Source organism: Lonchura striata, chromosome 2 (genome assembly GCF_050655825.1).
Source record: "Lonchura striata isolate lonStrDom1 chromosome 2, ASM5065582v1, whole genome shotgun sequence".
In the NCBI taxonomy this organism is placed as follows: domain Eukaryota; kingdom Metazoa; phylum Chordata; class Aves; order Passeriformes; family Estrildidae; genus Lonchura; species Lonchura striata.
In genome coordinates, this window is record NC_140704.1 from 105,936,068 (window position 1) to 105,960,424 (window position 24,357).

Consider the following 24,357-nt stretch of genomic DNA (forward strand, 5'->3'; position numbering starts at 1 on the left):
CTGCACTCTGAAACGTGGAATGATTTTTTTCATTAAGGTGAATTCTTGTGTGCCTGCTCAGATATTCCAGTTGGACTGTAAGAGTGCACTGTCCTCTGAAATTTTATGTCTCACTTGGTACACTGAGGTTGGCATTGAAGTATCTGCTGTCCTTTCCTCCCATAAGTTTTGTGCATTTTCTCTTACAGAGTATTTCCTGAATTCTGCCAACTCTCACCAAGAAGCTGTGGAACAAACAATTATGGCTCTTCAAATGGATGGTGACAGTGACGTCAAGTACTTTGCGAGCATCCACCCTGCCAGTACCAAAATTGCGGATGATGCCATGAGCACTGCTTCATCAACTTACTAAGTTCTGAATGTTGCTATAATTAAAAAAAAAAAAAATTAAACCAACTATCCTCAAATGCTTCTATAATGGTTGATTTAGAGCAACCTCTTTGGAAGGAGGGATTTCTTGCCAGATTTAACAGGCGGATGTTTTCTAAACCTGATAACCAGGGATTTTAAGTCAAGGCAAAGTAAATGTACCTGTGTCAGCTTGACTTTAGAAAAACACTGCTCAGAGGATTATTTTTGCCACCGAAGCCTTAAATCTTCTGTCTTCCTGAACAAATGAAACTTGAATTGGCAGATAATTTTCATTTTAGAAAGGATGTGATGATTTCCAGAGGACCTGCATTGTTTCTCCTGAGGAGTTAACTTAGCAAGTATTTTCTGTAGCAGCTGATGGGTGGAATGGCCAGAGAGGCGAGTTTGTACAGGGACTGAGACCTCCAGTATTAAAGCTAAAGTTTTTATCAGTCAAGGACTTGATTTGTGTGCAGCTCAGCACACCCTTAAGTGAGAATAGTTTTGATGTTTGTAAATGGCAAAAGTAGAAATTTGGATTTCTCTTAAGGGCTCAGTGCTAACACTAAACTAGAATCTGATTTTAATCCTTAAATGCAGCATATTGCTGTATCCATTAGCAGAAAACTTTGCTGAGTACCCGTGTCCTAATTATTTTCATGCTGGTCATGACCTAAAGGAAATTTATTAGCACATATACTTTAAGTCAGGTATTTTTAATTTGATCATGATCAGCTCTGAAGGTGCAACTTTTTTCTTCATATACTGTACATATCTGTGAGCCTCCTTGGAGTGCTGCAGTCTAATCTTGTTGTTTAAAAGCTGTTGTGATACAAGTTGTTCTTTACTTGTCCAAATAAAATTTATTAATAAGATGGAAAGAAATCTTGTGACGTTTTTAAGACATTAAAAAAACAAGTTTGAAATTTAAGTGGACTTTTTCTTTCAGTTTTCTGAACTTTGGTGGCTATTTCAGGGGCAAGGGGATTGCTTAATGATCATGAAGAATTCTGCGGTTTGGGATGGAATATGCTACAGCACAGGTGTGCTTTGACCATATTGTTGAGGTTTTGCTGGGTTCTTCCAAGTGTCCCTTTGTGGTTGGGAACCTGTTGCCTCCAGCCTGAAATGGCATCTTGGCTAGAAGTAACTCTGAACATCCACCTCAGTAAGATTTACAGAAAACTGTGAGTCCAAACTGCCCTTAACCTGCCTGCAGTCCATTGACTGCTTTCCTTTCCTCTCATTTAAAATTACTGATCCAGTATCTCCTTTGTCTTCCAGGGACAACTTCCTTAAATTGCCTTTCTTCCAGCCTTCGGAATCCAAAGTGTGTGAATCTTTTTTTTTTTTTTTTTTTCCCCGGAGGAAGTAGAAATGGCTGTGGCAGCTTATCTTTGATGTATTTTAGCAGAACATTTTCAGTTATCAGTCAGGTACCTGATGCTCTGGCTGAGCCTTAGGCTGATATCTTTTTTCACCTCCTGTTTTTTTTGAAAATAGATTATTCTGCAGTTTCTTCTCTTGTAAACAGAAAGTTGCTGTTTACTCCCCAGCGGCTGCTCTTGTACTCCTTAACACAGCCATGGAGGTGGTTAAGATGCAGAATCATCTCTGTCTGCCTTGAAGTGTTGATGGGTTTAGGGTTTTTTGGAGTAGGTTTTATTTTCTAAATTGCAGGTTTTTTTTCTTTTAGGCTTGAGGATTTTTGTGGGCTTTCTTTATTACTTTTTGTAGGTGTGTTTCATCTGCTTTTTTGGTGTGGATTTTTTATATATAAATATAAATAGGTTTTTTCTATGCGTGACCCTTTTTCTTTTCAAAATTGGCAAAACCTGGAGGACTAGGCAGAGTGGCAGTGCTGTGGATGGCAGCAGGATGTGGGAGCAGTGCAGCTCTCCCTGCTGCCCTAAGGAGAGCATCTGAAAGTGACTCATCTTCTCTCAGACCAATGGTTCCCATTGTAGCAATATGCATTGAAGTCCAATCAACTTCTGCATTTTGTTCAGAGAACATAAATCCCATCATCTGAGGGATTTTTTGCCCGAGTTTAATGGCAATTAAATTGTAGTTGAATCATGTGTGCAGTTCCTGAGGTGAACAGGACCTGTTCAGACCAGAGGATAGTCCAGGTCATCGTCTTAACTGTGAATGGAGCACAGTGTTTGCTGGAGGAGAATTGGGGTTTAAATCCCAGTGTTTGGAGTCTGAAATTAACATGGCCCAACCTAATTCCATCACTGTACTCATGTACTCTTCCACTAGTCCAGTAAAACAAAGGATTATATCTGATCTCTTTAGGTCTTTTCTAGTTACTTAAAGGTACAACACTTCTATGCTGAAAAATGAGACAGAACTTCTGGATGCTTTTATTTATGCAGTGGTGGTGCAGGCCTAGGAATCGGAGGGAGAGTTTGAAGCTTTTCTTAAGGAAGACTTGAGTGTTTCCAGTTTCAGAGTGCCTGAATCCCCTTTTCATGTAACAATTGAAGATCATCTTCAGTGAAGAGGAGAAATGGCTCTGTCCTTTCTCCTCCACCCAGCATGTCATGGATCTGTATCTTTTCTGCTCCATTTGATGATTCCCAGGAAGCAGAGGGGAAGGAAAGACTTTGTTTTATTCTCAGCATTTCCCATGAGCATTTTGATCTACAGCCTGAGGGTTGTGGACTCTATTGCTGAACTCTGATAAGGGATTTTCACATGCCATCAGTGTTAGCAGTGCCAGTAATTCAATCTTCATTATTCCCTAAGGATATGGAGTTTGGGGAACGTGCATCCTTGTTCTTAGTGCTGCTGAAGGGCACTGTTTCTTCTGTGGGACAGTGCCTGGGGACGCTGCCAGAGATCCTGCTGAATTGCCTCCTGGGTGCCATTCCTGAGGAAAGATTTGAGCTCTGTACCTCAGTTAATTTCTCTTTTGATCAGGATTTCCTGAGCAGAAAGGGAGGTGGCTCCCAAGTTGTCATCTGTTGGTTCATGGTTTTCAAAAGCTGTATCATCACTCAACCTTCACCTGCTTGGTCAAGTACCAGTCTGGTTCTTCACAGGCAATTTTCATTGTTTGCCATTTAATATTTTGGCTCACTCATCTTGCATCTTCTTCATGAGACTTCTTCACAGGAAACTTCTTTTATTTCCATGTCTCGGTTGCAGCGCATAACTAAGACATGAACAAGGCTTGGAAACTTTTTTTTCCTTGTTCTGAATGTCCCAGATGGCTGCTGCACAAGGTCCTGGCCCCGTGGGCTCATTAGGACAACACAACAGCAGGGTACTTGTTACAGCCTTGTTAGTGCTCAGCCCCTTGGCCCTGTACTGGCAGAGGCTGGGCTGCAGAGGTGGCTGATTGGAATTGGCAGTAGAGGGGCAGGAGGGCAAAGTCTGTCCCATGGCTCAGGCACTCTGAGTTCTCTCGTGCTGGCAAAGGCTCCTGTTAGTCCCTTGTCTTTTGCTGGGGAAGCTGGTGTGCAGCTCATGTTTTCTGACCTGGTTCCAGCCCTCTTGTGAAGGACGAGGAGTCTGAGTCAGGCAGGTGGGAAAAAGCTGGTTCTGTATTCCACTTACTGTGTCCTCCCTGGTACTGATGGGAAAGGCTTGTCTCCCTGTCTGTGCCAGCATGGAGAGGATATTTCAAGTGATTTATCATTTCTTTATGTGCAGAGTTAGGACTTACTGAGAGACTGCCTTAAAATATGAAAGTATGACAGAAAACCTTATTTTGCATGACCTTCTCCCTCCACCCGAGTGCCTCCAGATTCTGCCTGCTAGTTTTAATTAAGATTCTATTGAGATCAGAAAAATAAAGAGCCCAAGTTAATGGGATTATTTGAGGGTTCAGTTGCTGTTGAGGTTGAACTACATCTAGCTGATTAAAATACCCTGTCACTTAGCAGAGATAAATAACCAAACGTTTAAACATCTTACAGCTCTCTGATCATTGTCTGCTTGAAATTCCGTGACCCACTTCTGCAGACATGTAGTAATGGCTCTGTGTGGGAAATGCCTTAAAGGGAGTACCTGCAGGTGCTTTGGGATCATGACTGACAGGTGAAAGTACAGAGCACACTTCTCTGCATGTTTTTTAGCAAGGCTGAGAGGAGGAGGGATGCACTGTTTGAACATCAAAAGGAATTTCATTTATTTTTCAGTCAGTCTGGGTTTGTGGTGTAAGAAAAACCCAAATAAACTCAGTTTGGGTAAGGTGCCAACAAAGGCACAAATGGGGCCCAGGCGCCATTTCTCTTGTGCTGGTCATTGATCTCATGGTTTCTTCTGGTCTTTTGGCTGAGGGTTTTGGTTTTTTTTTTTTTCGTTTTTTCCAGCCACCTCCTGGATCTTTGTGCCTGACACTGTTTCCTATAGGCAGTGCTGTCAGCAGGAATGTCCTGCCCCCATCTTCCAGCCCTGCACTGGGATGACACCAGGCAGCGACTGAGCAGTGGGAGTGTGCAGCAGCAGGAGCTCCTTGGGACTCCCAGGCACATCTGTGTGTCAGCAAGTGGTGCTCACTGGTGCAGAAATCTGGGATGCACTATTCCCTTCTCTCAAATCAAAATGCTGCGACTGCAGACTTCCATGGTCATCTGCTGAGTTGTGAACAAGGCTGTGCTCAATGTTTTCTTCCCCCTCTCCTGGACTAGAGTTCATAGAGAAGAGGGATTTGGGAAGGGGAAGGTGCATGCTGAGCAGCCCAGTTTGCAGGTCTGGTCTGACAGCTTGCGGTTAGGATAGGGAATTTTTCCAGGGTGTGGGATTGGGGCTGCCTGGTTTAAAATCATATGTTTGTGCAGTGTAATCCTTTGGCAGACCTTCTAGCTCACGCTGTTAAGGCAGCAGTGCAAGAAACTCCAGAGGAAACGTGGCAGCAAGTCCTTTGTGTCAGCAGTGACAGTGCCAAGGCGGAGGCAGAGTTCCAGGAGGAGCCTGTCCTGACAGGTTCTGTGGGTCTCCACCTCTGAGAGGGTGGGGCAGCAGTGGTCCGAAGGACAGGAAGGACAGACAGCCATGCTCTGGCCTGGGGCATGGTGCTGTGCCTTGTGCTGTTGGAGTGTGTTTTAAGAACACAGTGGAGAACCTGTGCTGTTGGATATAAGCCATGTTTGGTCTGGATGAGGCAGTTTTCCCTGTGCAGATGAAGCATTGGGAGTAAGAGCTGCTTGCTGAGAAATTAAAACCTTGACAGATGAAGCTTGGTTAGACCTTTTTGGCAGAGGTTCAGGTTGAGGCTTTAATTGTTATCTATTTTTTTAAATTGAAAGAAATTAGCTTTACATGGTCAGGTATCAGATTCTTGGCTTCAGTACATAGATTTTAAAAATTACTACTTAACTCATTAATCTGAGGGGACAGAGAAATAAAAATCTCCCCAGGGCTAGTGTAGGAACAGGGAACAGAGGTGGAAACCTTCTGTACAGGAATCCTTTATGTCCATGGTAAAGGACAGTGAATTTCTGGAGGCCCATCTAACATTTTATTTTTTCTTACCTTTCAGTAAATAAAATAAAACAACCCCAGTTCTTTTCAGCTATTCAGACAATACCAGTTCACTTCAGGCTGCTGTTTTTCAGGTAAAAAGAGGGAGGGAAAAATCCTGCTTGTGCCAGATGTCTGAGGCTGTTCCAAGTACAGCTGCAGTGCTTCAATGGGTATAAAAGCTGTCATGATTTCAGTAAGCTGTGGGCAAACCCCCCTTTGTGTCCTGGCTCACACTGGCACAGGAATCCCAATGATTTGTTCATGCGGTGCTTCCTGATCTCTTGGGCTTCTGACTGACTGATGTCAAGGCCTGTGTTGTAAAGGGCCATCAAAACAAACAAGGTGTGTCATTGTCACCTGTCCCATCATGCCACCTCTAGGGGAAGTGCTCAGATTTTCAAGAAGGAAGCCAACGGGCCAATCACTCTCACAAATGTTAAATCCAGGACAGTGGAATTAACGTTGTGAGCTTGTTCCTCCCTCTTTTCAGTAAATGTAAATCAGTCTGGTGTTTTGTCCAAAGAGTTTGACAGAGATTCTGCTGCTGCACTTGGCACACACAGGCTCTGTGTTGCAAAGAGGCTTATTTTAAGTCAGCTCGAATGATACTTTGGCTTAGAGAACCTGGTCCTTTAGGACAAGCGTGTGCTTCATGCAGGTGGCCAGGCTGCTCAGGTATTTTTCTGTGGCCCTTGGGACTGAGAAGTATATCATGTGATCTGAACAGCACACTCTGATTATTGTGCTGTAGATACTTTTCACTTTATTTGAAATTAGCTTTGGCTTTTTTGGCTAATGGTTCACAACTGCCACAGGCAGGCTTTCAAATGGCTGCTGCTCTGTTGCTTTTTCATTGCAGGCATTGGGGTGAGGAGGCTGAATCTGTTCTTGGGCTAATCAGGTCCCTCTGCAGAGGAGGAGCAGGTGCCCAGCCACAGCCTCATCCATGCACAGAACAATTCAAACATCTATCGGGTGGTTTGACACCAAGTTTCTGCTTACAGGAGCTGTGCTGCTGCAGGGGCAGCAGCTCCACCTCTGTTTCAGACCTTACTTTGAGTAATTTTTCATAGAAACGTCTCAGCTGCAGGCACCCACGCGAGAAGAGTAACTGTGATCTGCATTATGAAGTAGATGAAGGAGAAACTACTTTCAAATGGCTGTTGAATTTATTTGCTTGATAAATACAATCCTAACAAAATAAAAGTTAACCAATATTAAGAGATTTGTCTGAAGAACATTAGAAAAATCCATGACAATTCAATAGGAATTAGTGTGAATTAAACAAACAAACAAAAAGTTTAAATATTGCCAGCAAATATAAAATGTATGTAACAAAGGCAAGGGAGAATGCTTTAGTTTACATTTGTAATCTGATCACATTTTCTGTGTTTATAAACTTTTTTCCAAATTTTAAAAAAATACTATGCTGTTTTTTTCTATAACATATCAAAGCATTATTTGTACAAAAATCAAATCATGGCCAATGATTCACAACAGTGCAATAGATAAAGAATACAACCACATCCAACAGGTGCTGAAAATAAATATCCAGATTAAAAAATAAGATAGCCTATATGCACTCTGTGGAGTTTCTGTCTAAATATGGATTGAGGGCTGAGTCCAATAACTGTATCTGAAACATTAAAGGCCCTTAAATGCCAGTGTGAGTGGAGGATTTTGAAGGGTAGAAGCATTAAAAACAGCCAAACCAAAACCAAGTCCCAGGTAGCGCTGGTTGGTTTGTTAAACACCAACAAAAAGAGGCTATTGCTGAACCCCCGGTGCCTCCCGTTGGCGTAGCTCTTCGGGCTCGTTTGGAATCACAAGTGACTGGCATTTGTGCGGGGAAATGCTGTATTGCTTGGTCAGGCAGATATGTCCTAAAGACATAACCACTCCCATCCCTGCCCACAAGCAGTGGCTTTTTCCAAGAGATGGAAACATTTAAAATGGATGAAGACAAAGCGCTTGGCTACATGGCAGCAGTGTGAACAGGGCCTGTCTCAAACAGGCGTGATGAGGGTGGTTAATGATGAGTCAGTGAGTTACCTACACCGCTAAAGGACACGGACATTTCCATCATACGGGGACATAAATAACATCTCTCAGGTTTTTACACTTAGTACATCTCAGAACAGAAATGAAGCTTAAGGGCATGTTAGGTGAACACAATACCCCACAGTCTCCCACTGTTTCAGCCAACCCAGAATAAATTTAAAGCTCCCTTGTATATAATCTGCATCAGAAAGGTATCAAAGGCACAAGCAAGAAGTGACTAGGTTAATAAGCAGAAATAATGGTGAATGAGGATGAACAGATCCACAAGGCAAATTATTACTAAGTGCATGGGTGGGTTTTGTTTGTTTACTGGAAAGGAGATCTTCCAATTCTGCTCCAGTGAATGTAAATAATGATTTTGGTTTGAAATAAAACTGTTACTGAATTATTTTGAATCACCTGAAGGAAACCAGTTTTGAAATAATCTGATACTAACTGGAAAACTTCTGGCCTCTCCAAACTCACCTGAGTCTGATGAGTAGAAGCCACAAGTATTAGAGACAAAAGTCTCCAGGGCTTAAAAGAAAAGTTTCTTTACAGAATGTACACAGCCACCAATAATTTGTGCAGTTTGACTCAAATTACAGTAATTTGCACAGTTCGGTTGATTTGATGCATAGCCAAGGAGCCGGATCAAATCGGAGTTTCTTTCCTGTCTTTACTTGGCGATGGCTTGACTTGCTGCTCCTTGCTTGCTTTTGGCTGCTCTTTGGCTGCTTTTGTCTCCAGGACAGTGTCTCTCTGCTGCTGAGAAACGCCCCCGCGCTTTTCTGGCTCCTCTTCCTCCTGCCCCTGCTGCTCGGACTTGGCGCGCTGCAGCAGGCGGAGCTGCACCCGCAGCTCGATGATGGCCTCACGCTCCTCATGAATCGCTTGGTTCAAGTGATTGTTCTTGATCTTTTAAGGAAGGGAAACAAACGTCAGGGAATGACAATATGTTCCTCTGGCACAGCAGTGCTGTAGCTCAAGGGTGTTTAGCACTGCTGGCCCAGGCAGCAACAGGGATTTGCACACAGCAGTGATTTAAAAGCCGTGTGTGGGTCACAAGCCTGGGCAAAACTGACACACACAACCACTTTGCACCTGTGCACTCACATCGCCACCACAGGAGAGAACTAGTGAATGCCAAGAACCAAATGCTACCTCCAGTTCCTCGTTCTGTCTCTGCAGATCTTCCAGGATGACCTGCAGCTCCTCCTCATCTTCACTCTCACTTTCACTCTCAGAAGAGTATTCCTCAGTTTCGCTGCGGCCGTGCTGCTGGCGACTGAAAGACCAAGGACAAATTCCACTTTAAACATTTCCTCGAGTCTGCCAGAACTGTGGCAACATAAGAGACTTAACTTTCATCCCCTCAATCATCTGCCAATGGTTTATAGAGCAGAATTAGACTTCCCTTCCAAAGCTTAATTTAATAAAGCAGTGATTTCATAGGGGGACTTTTTTAGTTCACAGGGTCAAGTGTCCTTTAAATCATAATTCCATTGTTAAAACAATAGAAAATATCCTGCAAGCTTCAAATTTGTCAAGACTTCAATAAAAACAAGTGGCTTTCAACTGTGATGTTCACTGGGTGAGCTTTTAAGTGTGGTTTACAGCATTCTTTCAGCAAAGCATTTATGTACTTTTAATCACAGCATGCTGTCCTGGCTGGGCTCTGCTGTGAGCTGTCCCCTTTACCTTTGTATTTCAGCTATTTCTGCTCGGAGCCGATCTATTTCTTCCTTCTCGGAGGCGATCTGTCTCCGCAGAAACTGCTCCATGGCCAGCAGCTCTTCCTGTTCTGTTAAAATCTCGTTCTCCTGCAATGACCAGTTAGTTCACTTAAAGCCTTGACTTTATTTCCTACAGGAACATACAATAAGTATGAGATGATGATGTTCTCTGAAATACTTTCAGTGGCAGTGGTTAGCATGTCTGCTTTGAACTTTGATCCATCAAGACCTCTCAGCAAAGAAGAAGTTCAAACCTGACAATGCCTGTTCTAAATCCTCAAGATAATCGCTATACTGGATAGTTGTGGAGATGACACACCAAATCCTGGCATGTTTGACTGCCTTTCCTTAAATCACAGGGGAAAGCTCTGGACAACCAGTAAAATAACTAGAAAAACTGAATTACATGTCTTTGATCTTCTCTCCTCTGTACTTTCCTCCTTATATTCCTTTTCAAAGCTACTGGGGGAAGCAACAGAAGGCAAAAAAGCCAAAATAGTTGCTTTATTTCCTTTGATCAGCAAGAAAGCAGTTAACAGTACCGAACCTGGCTACATTGAGAAGTGGTGCTTTCTACGTACATGAACAACAAAGGCCACTTTTTTCTTTCACAGTGTTTCCTTTCTGCTGTTAACAAGAGTCTCCTCAGCTCTGGGCTCACTCTTGCTGTCAGCATTCCTTCCCTGCTTCATTGGCCGTTAAAACAAAGCCTTGTGGTTTTAATGGACATAGAGACCCCTCTGAGCCTGCAATGTCCCCTCTGCATCAGAAGGAACACAGGAGTGTTTAATAGATCTGAAATATAAAATACCATTACCAGACAAACAGGTAAGTGCCTGCCAGCTACCTGTGCAAGCAGAATATTTATAACTTCTTCATTCTCATTCATTTCTTCTTTGGAGACATCCTCCTTTGAAAGGCTAGCAATTTCTTGTGCAATCTTTGTTTCACACTCCTGCCAGAGAAAGGAAACAACATTTAAAAGGACGGCAGCCCTGGTCACTGTATTTACGCTAAAAATTTTTTTTGAACGTGTTATTTTCCAAATTTAGAATCACCATCATACTTCTCTTCCAAATTTTGAGCATGGTCTGTCCCATCTGTGGGACACAAAATAGTTTAAAAAACACTTCTCAGATTTGTTAACCTCAAGTCTTTCAGTAATTCCTCTTGGTATTCTAGGACTTGATTTTTAAGCATGTAATGAGCATGTGCCCTAGCAAACACTAAGGTTTTAATCACACACACATTTTTTTGTGAACAGCTGTGAAGATCTCCCTGTCCCTAGGGAGAGCCAGCTAAGCAGAAAACACAAGTGCTTGTCAGGCATGTAAAGTTAAAATGAGAAAACCTGCAGCAAAAAGACTGAAAGGTGTTTTGATCTAACTGTGTGCCTCTGCACTGTTATGGATTAGGATCCATGCTTTAGCTGCCTGGCTAATAAACAGGAAAGTTACCCACCTGTCTCTTAGCTTCTCTTAGTTTCCTCTTAAGAGCTGTTAAGATTCTCTGCACCTCCCAGAGTCTCTCTTCTTTGGATAAGTCTTTTATCCCTGCCTGCAAATCTCTGTGTAAACAGTTCAGAAGGAACTCCTAGAAAGATTGCCAAAGAAATTGCCTTTAAATATATTGTACCAGGGTAGATTGAAAAGGAAGATCTTTCTTGCTTTGTAGCAATGGGCTGGGAGATCTGGTTTTCAAACCTTGACATGTCCATAAACAAGTGTTAACGCACACCCAGCACAGATCCAGAGCCAGCTGAAGAGCCGTACTAAGGAAACCACCCTCCCTAATGGGCTCTTCTGACCTTCCTCTCACAACAAAAGTATTGATCTACAGAGCAATGCACTGCACAGATGACACAGCAATCAGCATCACAAGACCATAACAACTTTCCACACATGAAAAAGGAAAGGAAATCACCAAATTCTTCCCAGTGGTCTCACCGGCAGGATAATTGTGATTGACTTAAAAGTGCACGTTACAAATTTAGGAAAATTTTCTACTAAATGTATAAAAGCAAGGGCAAAGATAAACAGAAAAACACTCAAGTAATTGCCAACCTGTCGCCTGATTTCTTCTTTGATGCTCTCTTGTGTTTCTGGAAGCGCTGGCATTGTTGCCATATTTGACCAGCGAAGAGGTTTTGTCACCTGCTTGAGGGTCACATTTCCAAAGAACTCTTGAACATGTGTAAAAAATACATACAGGACACGGTTGCTGATCTGCAAAGGATGGACAGACAGGATATTGGTTAAAATTATTTATTCACATCATCTTTATCTGCAAAGTCCTCCAGAAACAGCAGCTTTTAAGCCTTTCTGTGAGCCACAGTCATCTCAGTTTGTATTGAGATTTTAATCTGCATTGAAAATTATCTTTACTTTCAACAATGTGGTGCTGGCCTCAAGGGATCACTTCACTGTTTCTCTTATCTGTGCATTTGAGGGATTTTCATACTAAACTCAGCATCTTCACATCTCTTAACCTACCAGAATTATTTCCATTCCTGGTAGACATAGAAATGCATTTTATTAAGTCTTTGTACTCGTGTAAAGATAGTAAAAGAGAACATCAGCCCTACTGTGTTATATCTGATGGCTGGCTACACCTTCTCTCTCTTCCCCCAACCTTTAAGTATTCTCTACAGTTTCTCTCTCAGATGATTTAATATAGTAGGAAAAAGTAGTATGAAAGCATCTTTTACTATATTCCTTGTTTTAACCTGAGACAGAAGCAAGTATATTTATTTTGATACTTTATCTTCCATTAACATTTAAAAAATTATCCTGAAACAAATATTGGAGTTCTGTCACTACCTGCACTTCAATTGCTAAGATCTTAGGTACCAAGAAAACATGATTCAGCCTGTTTTACCCTAATTGTTACGTCTTTTTCTAGCTAGAGAGATACCTGGCATAGCAAAAAAGCCAGGAAAAACAGCTGGCCCTTCTGCTATTGGGTTTCCACTTGGACTCCTAATTATAAAGTAAGGCTTTCCTAACTTGTGGGATTTCCTCTAGAAGATCCACACCAAATAATGCCACATTTTCATCATGCACAGGACTAATTCTGAGCTGTGTTTATTTAAATATTTCCAAGATGTCCATTAAGGAATCAAGCAATCCAGAAACCACAAAATGGAACTGGAAAACCAAGTCAGTTGTTATTCCCCAGCCATTTGGCTGCAGAGAACAAAGTCATTTTACCTAAGTCATTACTGCACCAGGAAGATCTATGTGCAACACAGGGTTCATTAACTTGATATTAAAATTAAGCAACAATAGCTTAACTAAACTATCACTGAATCAAAACTCCACAGAAATTGTGTATCTGTATGAATTATTGAACAAAATCAACATTAAATGACTTCTCTTGACAGAAGTGAAAGACAGCAGTCTTTTTAATACTCTGATAATAACCCAAATATCAGACCTACAGTATGCAAGCCCACATGCAGAAAGTCTTTTGTTCCCCCCTTCCCAGCACTTCAGGTTCCTGAGGCATAAACAGGAGCTGTAATTTAGCTAAACTCTATCAGACAATACACAATTCCCACCTGCAAAAGAATTCCTACAAAGAAATCTTTCTTGGGCGGCAGTTGTGCTCTAAGCCTCCCTGTGTGGTGCACGTACCTGGACAGTAGGGCTGAGCACTATAGAAATATTCTGGATGTTCATTTTAGTTTCCAGTTCCTTTGCAATAACATGGTCCATATGCACAATCAGCCAAGAAATCAGGAGATGGTTACACTCTGGCAGCTCTTTGAGCAGCCTCTGGCACTCCTGAACTTTCTCAGCTTCTGTGCTCTTTCCACAAGCATCTTCAAAGCGGGGCATGAGCTCTTTGGTAAGCAGATTTTCAGGCAGTTCCCGTAGGTATTGTTTGAGCAAGCTGGCGACTGTATTGGGCTCATATTCTTCCAGGTTTGGAGATTCTTCACAATCATAGGCTGCCTTCAGCTCGTCAACTTTTGATTTTATTCCTTAAAATAGTTAGATCAAGAATTAAGAGAATTTTGACTGTAAATGTCTAATAGTTATATTTATACTTTTTTTTTTAGAGATGCATTTATTTTACCTCTCCTTACAATTTAGGGTAATTAAGAAACACCTTCTAGAAGTTATCCACATGCAACAAAGTGAAAATCGTGACTCAAAATTACATGGTCACTGGTTCTAAAAGTACTGACTACTCCTATGAAGCAAAACCAAAGGACTGACAGAGCTCTGAATCAGAACTGGTGCCAGCATTCGCTTTCATCAAGAAACATAAAATAAGGTGAGGAAAGGCTGGGGAACTCAAGGTCAATTGTGTATTTGCATTATGTTTCTTTCTGGCTGTTCAATTATCCATCCCGACCCCAGGCAGCAAATATGCTTTTAGTTCAGATGCTGTGCAACAAGCTCTACCTATAACAGCTTTCTTTTGTCAAAACAAATCCCACACTTTTTAGTTTCCAGTTTTCCAGCTGGCCCTCCTCAGCAGAGGAATCTCACATAGAATCCTTGATTTGAGGCACCACATGATTAAAAGTTTGTTCACAATTATTCAACCCAGCCAAGATTTTCTACAAGGTGTTTGTATAAACTCAGTGACATTCCAATCTTCCTAAGCTTGGGGAAATTTCATTCTTGCAGCTCAAACACCCACTCAGGTTACATCAACTTGGTGCACAGCCCTGGCTTGGCTCATACTCAATGAGCACAACTGGGCACACTCAGCCCCTGGAAAATGCCAGGAAAACACGCTCAGTTTCATGGCCAAAATGAGCCATTGCAACAGCTGCAGGCCACTAAGGCATGGCAGTGCTCTCTCTGAGCTCCCAATTTAAAAAATCCTACACGCACAAGAGGGAGCTGTTGCACTGGAGAACAGGTACAAAAGACACGGCAGAAATTAAGGAAAACACACCTGTGAAAATTCTGAACACATCATGTGTAAAAAAAAAAAAAATGCAAACAAAACGTGTCACTAGGCAGGACTAAGCAACTGCTTAAGGTGCTGTAGTATTTCTGCATGCCTACCAAACACCATGCAGATGGACAGCATGAAGACAGCTAATGAAGCATTTAAAATAATTTCATTACTGGTTTACTGTGCTGGGTAACTTGATTCAAAATGCTTTTTCTGAAATTCCTTTCCTTGCTTGTTCTTGTCCCCTCCAATATACCCACAAAAGTACTTACAGGAGCTGCATTTCTGGTGCAGTTCACAAATAAAGTGACTCTTTTGTCTAACGTGACTAAAACTGAGGTTTCACTTATGTAAGCTGGTGTTACACAATTACCACAGTTAATTAGCTGCTGTTGCTAACCTTAGTGAAACTTGCATTTTCTGCTTATTAGCAAATTTGGTGAAAGAAAATTAAGTTTTCAAGAAAAAAATATACAATGGGAGTAACTGGAAAAAGCAACTTAGTGGGAAGCATAAGCAATAAAATGGTTATAGCTCATCTTCGCTTTTGCAATCAGCTACAATTGTATTTCTAAAGCAGAAGAAAAAGAATATAAGTTGGCCATACGAACACGTTTTACTGACTGCTACCATCCCATGACAAAAGGCCAAAATAGGTGTGTTTTCACTGCCATTAAGTAGTACCACCACATTACCAATTATTTCTGGTACATCAGACCTACAAGTTTGCTTAACTTTGGCTACCTGATTACCTTCTGGATAATTAATGGAGCTATAAACAGTGTACCTAGATGTTGGAAGTGATAAAATAATGAGAAAATTGCAAGTAAAGACCTTAGGAACCTGCATGTCAGTGTGCCCAGAGTACCTGAAACTCTGTAGATGCCTTCACATTTCATGCCATACTTCTCTATGTAATCTATACATTCACGGAAAACTGCTGGCAGGCGGATGCCATCATACATCATGGTCCTGTCTACCGCATCAGACAAAGGAATGCCAAACACGGGTCTGTGACTTGGAACATCCACTTGAGGTATCTCTGTCTCTTGAATTGGCTTTTTCTTTTTCTTCTTCTCTTTCCACTGTTTTACAACATCTGCTGCAGTTAAATCTTTTGACTTTTTCTCTTTGTGTTTGTCTTCCTTATGTTTTTCTTCCTTGTGTTTTTCATCTTTGGGTTTCTCTTTTATTTTAAAATCCTTCTCCTTCTTTTTGGAAAAGCTGGGTTTCTTGAAGACATGTATTCCCTTGGACCGCTTCAACTTGGAAGGACTTTCAGCTTCATCACCGGAACTGTCCTCTTGAAACGCAGCATAACCTTCCGCTATTGGGCAAAGCAGGAGAAGGGAAGGGGACAGCTGTGAGTCTGTTTACTTTCCTGACAGCAACAACAAGAAATTGCATGTAAGGAGGAGAAGGAAGAAGCAACATGAACTAAAAAACAGTGCCCGTCTGACTCCTCAGAAGGTTTTCTTTAGTTGTTACACACTTGAGTAGACAAGGATTAAATCAAGTTGTATAATTACATCAAAGATAAGCCACAGAGCTCCTGAACAATCTAAACAATGAATACTTAATATACTTACTCATAATGGCTATGTCCATCTTTATGGGCTAGATTCCCATCTAATAGTCAAGGAAATGCAAAATAAAAACAACTGTCTGGCAACTTCTCTATGTTCCTGTAATCAACAGTATAAGAGTTGCTGTTAAGGATCATCTACTGCATACACAGAAGTCTAACAAATTTCAATTAACAACAAACTAAACTCCAGCCACTTATATGAATTTAAAGACAAGTACAAAGTTAATAAAGTTTCAGCCTCAAATAAAATACAAAAAACCAACCCCAAACATAAACCAAAAAAGCACTAGCACTTACTTTTCACTAGATGAATAACACAATTCCAGTAACACTAGAACAATACCTGCCCATGAAAGTGCAGATTTGCCTTAAAAAGCACATGGGAGAGATTCAAACAAGTCCCTGGGCTGAGCACACCATTCCAGCAGCAAACGTCCAAGTGCCGTCTAAAACATGCACCAGGTGCTTTTAAGTCACTACGCCTCTGCAGTCACTACGCCCTGCCTCACCTTCAGGCAAGAACACAAAAGTCTTTAAAGGTGGATTACAAAAAAACCCCAACAAACACACCAACAAAAAAAAAACCCCACAAACAAACCCAGCAACATGCAATCCAACACAACTTTCAAGTCCACTAATTCCAATTATACATACACAGTACCCCATATAAGAAAAATAATCCTGAAACCTGGTCAACGAAGGTGACATCTGACACGCCGTCTGCACCAGCCAGGTTCCCCAAGGCACTGGGCAGCAAACCCTCATTAAGAGCCCTTTGAGGCTCTTCCACTACCTACAGGCAGAGCCTCTGCTTGAGTGAGGCAGCACTGACAGCCAAGTGCTCTTGCTGCCTGAATAGTTTTGGGTAGAGAAAAATTACCCTCTTGATAATATGCGAGCATATCACGCATGAGATATGTAATTTCTTCCAAGTGGAATATCTGCAGAAGAACCAGGGGGCATTTAGTCTTCCTTCTTCCAATTCTGAACTATACCAGACTGCCGAGTTTTTCAGTATTTTTTTAGCATATAAAAGAACTGTCTCTATTTTGAAGCCTCCTTGACTGCTCTGTAGAAGATGGCTTGTAATTGTCAAACAAATACATGTATTAGAACACGGCACTACCATAAAATAATTACAATTGTTGAATCAGCTCAGTCTTTGCAGCAGATACTCTTCCCTAGGACTACCAAACACACTTTTCTAGAAGACTGAAAAGACTGTAGAACTGTTCCTGTTCAAGTGAATCTTAACATAAAAATGCAAATGTTAACTGAAGGCCAATCAGCAGCCAGGTCTTCTCCTCCCTTCTTACTGGTTATGTCATTTACTGGTTTTTGCAACCTAAACCCAGAAATGGGCAAAGATTCAAATCTCACTCTGGTACAGAAGCAACTGCGGATCCACCAGCAACAGGACAAAGCAGGAGCACACATCTTCACTGTGTTTTATGAGAACGAGACAGGCCTAGCACCAAGGTTCAAGATGAACTTCAGAGATGTAATTACCAAACAGAGAGGCAGATGTCCCCCAGAGAGAGCCTGGAACAATCTGCCCTCAGTCTTTCCTCCTGGATAGCTGGGACAGCTCCTAGTCACACAGTGTGGGGTTCCCACATGCACACCAGGAAGTGTCAGCACTGGAACACAGGCTGGGAGGTTGATGCCACCAACAGAGCACTGCTCACATGTCCCAACACTCCACTCTGCAACACAAGCCCCAGTGCCTTCCTAGATCTGTGGTAATGTAACACCAGCAAGAGCACATTACCAAAACTGGTATTTCTTGAATTCACAAGAAGACAAGAAGGAGCAAGTTAAATACAAACCCAGCCTTTTAAAACTGTCTCAGTAACATAAGTCAACAAAGTTTAGAAACATATGCTAATACAGATTCACACAGAATATCCCACCCATACCAAGAGAGGATCTGTATGTCTCTCAAGAATAGCCTGATTTTCTTTACTATACTTTTGGTTATAAAATTGCTGTATCCCTTTCAACAGTGATACAATATACTGAAATATAAACAAGTTTATGCAGAAGAAAAATTACCAAAAGTGCTTGAAAAATCAGACAATTTTAAATATGCAAAGAGTATTACCTAGGGTATAGTAAACTGGCATTTCTGTCCACTGTTTCCTCAAGATTTCCAGTAGTAATATAGACTATTACTATAGCCTATATATATATAATAGGCTATAGTAATAGACTATTACTACTGGAAGTCTTAAGGAAACAACATTTCCATCTTGAGGAAACAAGACTTCTCCATTTTCCCATCACTCTACTCTATACCACTGACATTTCCCTCCATCTATATGAGAACAGTACTAATGTAATAAATACTCCAATTTCACCATCATAATGACACAGTATAATCTGTCAGTTCCTTTGTTAGACCTTCCTTCCATAAGCATGCTTTCATTGCAGTTATTTTAGATGTAATGCTTCAAGTTACATTTCATTTAATGTAATGTTTGAAATTCCTTTATCTTACTGAGAATTAGAAAACACCCTTGTGAAAATAATAATAATAATAATAACAACATTCCAGCATTACTCTGGAAAAATGTAGTTTACAGGCTTATAATCTTTGTCATGCAGCAAGTCCATTGACTCTATCAGTCTGCATACTTGGGAATACTTCTGTGTTCTCACTACAAAGCTCTAAAGTCATGCTGTAGAATTTATTATTAACTCCAAGGGTGGCATTATTCAGAACTACTACTTATCAAACCTACTGCAAGAGATATTTTGTCCATTGGGTCTCTGATGGGTTTTTAAGTAATTTGTAACTCTACAGCTGATTTGGCTCCCCATGGAAATCTGCAGTATCTGTAATTAATTCATTGAAAGAAAACACGGATGGCTTTTACATATGAAAGATTAGTAGGTCAAATATGACTGAAGTGCAGTGCAAGCATTTGATATCAGTTTGTCAGAGGGATTGTCATCAGATTGTACAGCATTTCTAAGTAAAACTAAGACACACAAATGCACAATGAACTTGGATAGATGGCTTCTATTTCCTCTCTTTGCCCACAAGATGCATTTTTATTATCAACAGCAACTTCCACCTTACAGACACTACTAACACTCACTATCCAACTTTCAATTAGATCAGTTGGTCTTTAATATTCACTTAATTCACTGATGTCAGCACAGCACTCCAAACAAATTCTGCATTTAGATTACTCTGCAGCACCCTGACAGCAGAGCAAATGAAGCTGAAATAAGAAATCTGTCTTACTTTATTTTGACTTGAAATAATCACTGGCATTGAAAGGCAGACTTTCAAACTATCTGCAAATGATGCTTTGCTAGATAAATACACAGTGGTATACAGAGACACACAATGATTTGTCAGCAGAACAGGATGTGGCAGCACACCCTATTTATCCCAAAGAGAAACCCTGATATGAAGAGCCTCTAATCTTTATCAGGTATAAAAAAATCTAATAACTTCTTAGTTTGTAGATCTGAAAAGTGTATTCAGAGCTTCTCCACACACCAGACAGTAAAAACAATTTTGTTTACAATAGCAGTGGTTCGCTTTAGTCCTCATCTACATACCAAAAGAATATACAGGACCCTCTGTCCAACACATTAAGGATCTGGTCTTCACAAATATTTCCTGAAATTTTCTGAAGAGTGCATACCAATGATCCTACTAACCTTTCATATGATAGCACAGTACCATTCAACACTTCTCAGTTTTCTTGATAATTGTACAAAGAAAATCAAGATTCTTGTAAACACAAAATCCTAGCTGCATATTGAACCCATCCTGCTCACCAGCATCAATCTCAGAAGTAAAATGAATAAGCAGAGTAAGATCTGCTACATACAGACTCTTTATCTACAGAAATTCTAATGGGTAAAGAGCCTCTTCAGAAGTATTTTATCATAACATTTTTCTTCTGCAAGGAACTGCATTTACGGCTTTATCAACACGTGATTAGTGACAGGTGGTTAAACATTTTCAAAAATCAATTACAGTGGTTGCTGTCTCAGATAATCCATTACTGCTTAACAAAGATCCACATTTGTTCTCCTGCTGTCACAGGACAAGTTCTGCTTGAGTCAGGGAACTGATATGATTTAAAACTATGCCAGTAAAAAGAAAATTCCTTTTGATCTCTAGAAAGTCCCCTAACCTAACTCACTCTACAGCCAACCAACATCCAGTCTATCATAAAAGAGGGGAGAATAAAAATTAGTGTCTTTAACATTTTTCCAGTAGCTGATATTCCACATAAAAAACAATATTCCATTGAATTTTCTATTAGCTCCAAAACATTTTTAGCACTTTGCCCCCAGAATAATTGCTGTGTATTGTTAGGTTACTGACACTAACATGAAAAAATCAAATCATTAAATAACTATGTCTATATAGAAAAATATGGAAAAGGATATTTTCTTAGCATACAAAAATGGTTTTTGATATTGGTGATAATAATGAAGCTAAGAGTACATTACTCTTGAAGAAATTATTTACCTGAAAAACTAAACTGAGTAACTTTGGGATATTTAACCTTCCCTTCCCTGCTGCTCTTCAAGCACTTCTGAAGTTTACATTTAGAATATTATCAAAATAGCTCAAGACTTTTGTGGGATTAAACTTAGATACAGTTTCAGGTGTTAGAATGACCTTGTCCTTAATTCACTAATATTGCAAGTTCAACAAACACTCTGTCATAATGTAATGTTAACTTGTCTTTTTTTCTTTGACATTTTCAGTTATATTTGTTTATACCCCAAACTGCATGATAATGGCAGGTTGTGCCCTGCTCAAAACCAAAGCATGTAGCCAGAAAAAATGAAAAGAAACAATCAATCTAAAGACATACAACAGAACTGAAAAGGTGAAATAAAATGAAGAATCAAAAGGATGGGAGGAATAACAAAAGCCAAATCTGGAAGGAAAACTTAAAATCTACCATGATAAGCAACTGTACAGAACACTTGTAATTTAGACAGGTAAAGTGTCTGTTGAGGGTATAGTCACAAATATTACAATTTACAGTATTACAATATTGATTATTTTTTGAGTGTATGAGATGTACTGAAAGCTTGGTATGTAACTTACTCTTCTATCTGACTGGCAATTATATGACACACATGTATTAGGGCCAAGAAACACTGAATGCCCTTTACATAAGTGCTGAAAGAGATGATTTTCTTCTTCCCAAGTTTTGCATTTTTGTCTTCTTTGAGAATTTTTTCATACCTTTAAAATTTCTTTTAAGTAACAGAAATTGCTTTACATCAGCTATAAAATGTGTTGCATTCTCTTGTGGAAAAAAACAGTTGCAGTGCCAATGTGCACAGACCTGTGTGGATTTGCTGAAGTAGCATTTTTCCTTCTAACAGCCTTCAGCTACACTATCACCATGAGACATCCTGAATTCCATACAAAGAAATCCACACGATGCAAAATATTGGCAGGTACCAATTCCAGATTTAGAGGTGTGCAATGCAGAGCTCTAACAGAAAGCTCGACAGTAAAAAAGCAACTACTGACAGCCTGAATTTAGACCTATCCAATCAATACCAAATTTTCATTGCCAATCCAGTAATCTGTATTAGGTCAATATTGTTTACATTAGAGAAAATCACTAAGGAATCACTTTTCTTAGAACCTGTAGGAATTCTAGCTGTTGGTTTTAACTTGAGGATGTGTTTTGAGTTACAGTATTCTTTAGGCACACAGTTTTTAGTTAAAATAGCCATAGTCCTTCTAAACTGTGGTAGAAACAATTCCTGCATTCCAGGAAACTGGTTTGATTAAAAGCAGTGCATTGACAGCAGATTCTTAAGGAGTGATTCTTTAAATATGTGCATGCACATTATAAATAGTCACCATATTAATTCTAACAGAATGCTGTGTGCTGTCCCACTGTTTCTGATCTTCCAAATTCCACATGTAAGAAGTAGCAGGATAGACTGGCATCAGAGATAGAGACATTTTGAAATTTTGCTAAAATAAACATCACTTACAAAGTACTAGCACTTGGGCTGTGATATTTATGTTTCAAAGACTTGGACAGGAAGGGTCATTCTGGTACTGAGAGTGCTCAGTATCAGCTTAGTATTTCAAGTGCTTTGCTCTTTCAGAATATGTAGAAAAACTTCCTTGAATAAAAATTATTTCATATTTCAAAATTTTTCTGCACAGATCTAAAGGCGCGAAGTAAGAGTTGTGTTGTTTTGGAGGAGGGGTAAACATTTAAGAAATTTCCACTCTGGATACTGATACACTGACAAAGGATTCTATAGTCAAAGCTTTACCTTCTTCTAACCTTTGCTCAGCGAGTTCTGGAAAATTCAGATCTCACTGTTGGTTTCCACATTTTTGATCTCTGCAATAATACTTTGGCACTGTTGGAGGAAACTGCATGATCAGACTAAACTGAAAAGCTAGAGAAAAAAAAGACAGGTTTTATGACTGCACAAAAAATGGTGCAGTGTGCACATGAAAACTTGGGATGATACACTGAACAAGGCAAATACTGAGTAAGGGAGACACATATGAAAAGGGCTACAGTTGTTGAAACTGGTTCTTCCAAATGCACAAGTGTACAATTCAGATAAGACACTAAGTTTTATTCTAGCTAGCAACTCAGCTATGATTAAAAACGGATGTATTTGGAAACACATTTGAAAACCTCCACTTAGAACATGAAGAACCACCCCATGCCAGGATTTACCAATGCATCATGAAAGGTTTTGGAGAAATGCATCTATTAGTAATTCTGGGCACATCGTTGGCACCTGTATTGCACAACAAAAAAAAAATTAAGGTGTGGAGTTTTTTGCAAGAGAAACAGGTGCTACACAAAGTCTGTAGCAAATGAACTTCCTCCAAATTGAAACAAATTTAAAAGAACCCACTGAGAATACTTAGCAACTTTGAGAGAGAAAAAAGAGAATTTGAAAGCACTGAATTAAAAAGAGACAAAGTCTACTCACTTCTTTTTTCTTTTTTCTTAAATTTTCCTTTCTTCTTCCCATGCTCCTTTTCATCATCAGATACTATATCTGGAGGCTCATGTAAGCTGTCGTGAGGTGGTGAAGGCTCACCAGTGCGGTACAATCCAGGGAATTTTGTAGGACTGATTTCTTCAGAGCTGGGAGTACGAGCAAGTCCCCCACTGTGTTCTACCCGACGGTGTTCACTGGGGCTGCTCGTGGGAGGCAGGAAGCACTCGGTCATTCTGATACCCAGATATCAAAGTGAAATCTTCTGCTACCTGTCCATCACACCTGCATCAAAAGAAAACAAAAAGAAAACCCACACAATTTTAAGCAATGGGTTTCAGAACTCCTTGTTTAGAGCTTTAACCTGAAATCATAAACAGCAATATCTTCTATAACAAGAATTCCAACTTCTGTCAAGACAAATTAACATAACATCAGGTCTTAAGCTCAGTGTTTGCAGAATTTGCTCTCTAACTCCTGAGCCATATTAACATGAGATCTGCCATTTTAGCCATTTCTACTTTATGATACATAAAACATATATATTAAGTATCTGAATATTTTAACTGTTGAAATAACTCTTACAAAATTCATAGGCAGCTTGCATACTGACTGGTAGTATTTATTACAAGTTAGATTGCTAACTTTAAATTTTTTTGACATCAGATAGATTTGCCTGGAAGCTCAGAACCAGTTTGTGAGCACTGCCCTTAAGGCAAAGATCATTTTCTTCTTTCCCAAGCATATTTTATAGATGCAAATAAGAACTTGCCCAGCCTGTTGCAATAAAGCAGGGAAATAAAATAAAGCAAAATACAGCAAAAACAAATCCATCTCTTAATTATGCTACTGCAAATTAAATAAGGTAAAAAAATAATGATTATGCTTTTCTGGTATACAACAATTTCCTCTCTGAGGAGGCTGTATCAGGTCATCTGCACCCAGATGCTGGTACATTGTTTGCTTGGGAGTTATGGCCAAATAAAAGCTTATACAAAAACTGCTAAAGGAAGCCAACACACAAATTCTCAGCAGTGGAACTCATAAGAAAAACCTCTTCCTAGCACAGATAAACTTCAGAAATTCCACAGAATGGATATGCTGTATGGGACACCACACCTCCAGAGTCCACTTGGCTGGATTTGGCCCCTTGTGTCTAAATGGTCACAAAGGACACATTCCACAACACTCTTCAGCAGTATCACTCAACTCCTGGGCTTTTATTTACAGATTGGTAGCATACAGAAAAAATATGACATGGTG

At 40.1% G+C, this 24,357-nt stretch overlaps 2 protein-coding genes across 22 annotated transcripts in view; one reads left to right on the forward strand and one right to left on the reverse strand.

The window, feature by feature from the left end:
* The window catches only part of PPP4R1 (protein phosphatase 4 regulatory subunit 1), a 64,604-nt gene extending 63,378 nt beyond the window's left edge, over positions 1–1,226 (forward strand). For all 17 annotated transcript variants that reach the window (XM_085571925.1, XM_021525159.3, XM_021525160.3 and 14 more), the window contains one exon: positions 189–1,226. In XM_085571925.1, coding sequence (XP_085428051.1) covers positions 189–352 — 164 coding nt within the window. In that variant the 3' untranslated portion in view covers positions 353–1,226. The remainder of the gene's footprint in view (positions 1–188) is intronic.
* A 5,750-nt stretch (positions 1,227–6,976) lies between these two features.
* Positions 6,977–24,357, reverse strand: part of RALBP1 (ralA binding protein 1) — a 32,837-nt gene continuing 15,456 nt past the window's right edge. For 4 of the 5 annotated variants that reach the window (XM_021525166.4, XM_085571935.1, XM_085571936.1 and 1 more), the window contains 9 exons: positions 23,086–23,379; positions 15,391–15,849; positions 13,241–13,590; positions 11,669–11,830; positions 11,067–11,198; positions 10,453–10,560; positions 9,571–9,692; positions 9,034–9,157; positions 6,977–8,787 (listed from right to left, as the gene is read on the reverse strand). In XM_021525166.4, the coding sequence (XP_021380841.2) occupies positions 8,524–8,787; positions 9,034–9,157; positions 9,571–9,692; positions 10,453–10,560; positions 11,067–11,198; positions 11,669–11,830; positions 13,241–13,590; positions 15,391–15,849; positions 23,086–23,329 (1,965 nt within the window). In that variant the 5' untranslated portion in view covers positions 23,330–23,379 and the 3' untranslated portion in view covers positions 6,977–8,523. Of the gene's footprint in view, positions 8,788–9,033; positions 9,158–9,570; positions 9,693–10,452; positions 10,561–11,066; positions 11,199–11,668; positions 11,831–13,240; positions 13,591–15,390; positions 15,850–16,111; positions 16,208–23,085; positions 23,380–24,357 lie in introns of all 5 variants that reach the window. The other variant, XM_085571937.1, reaches the window with a different exon arrangement.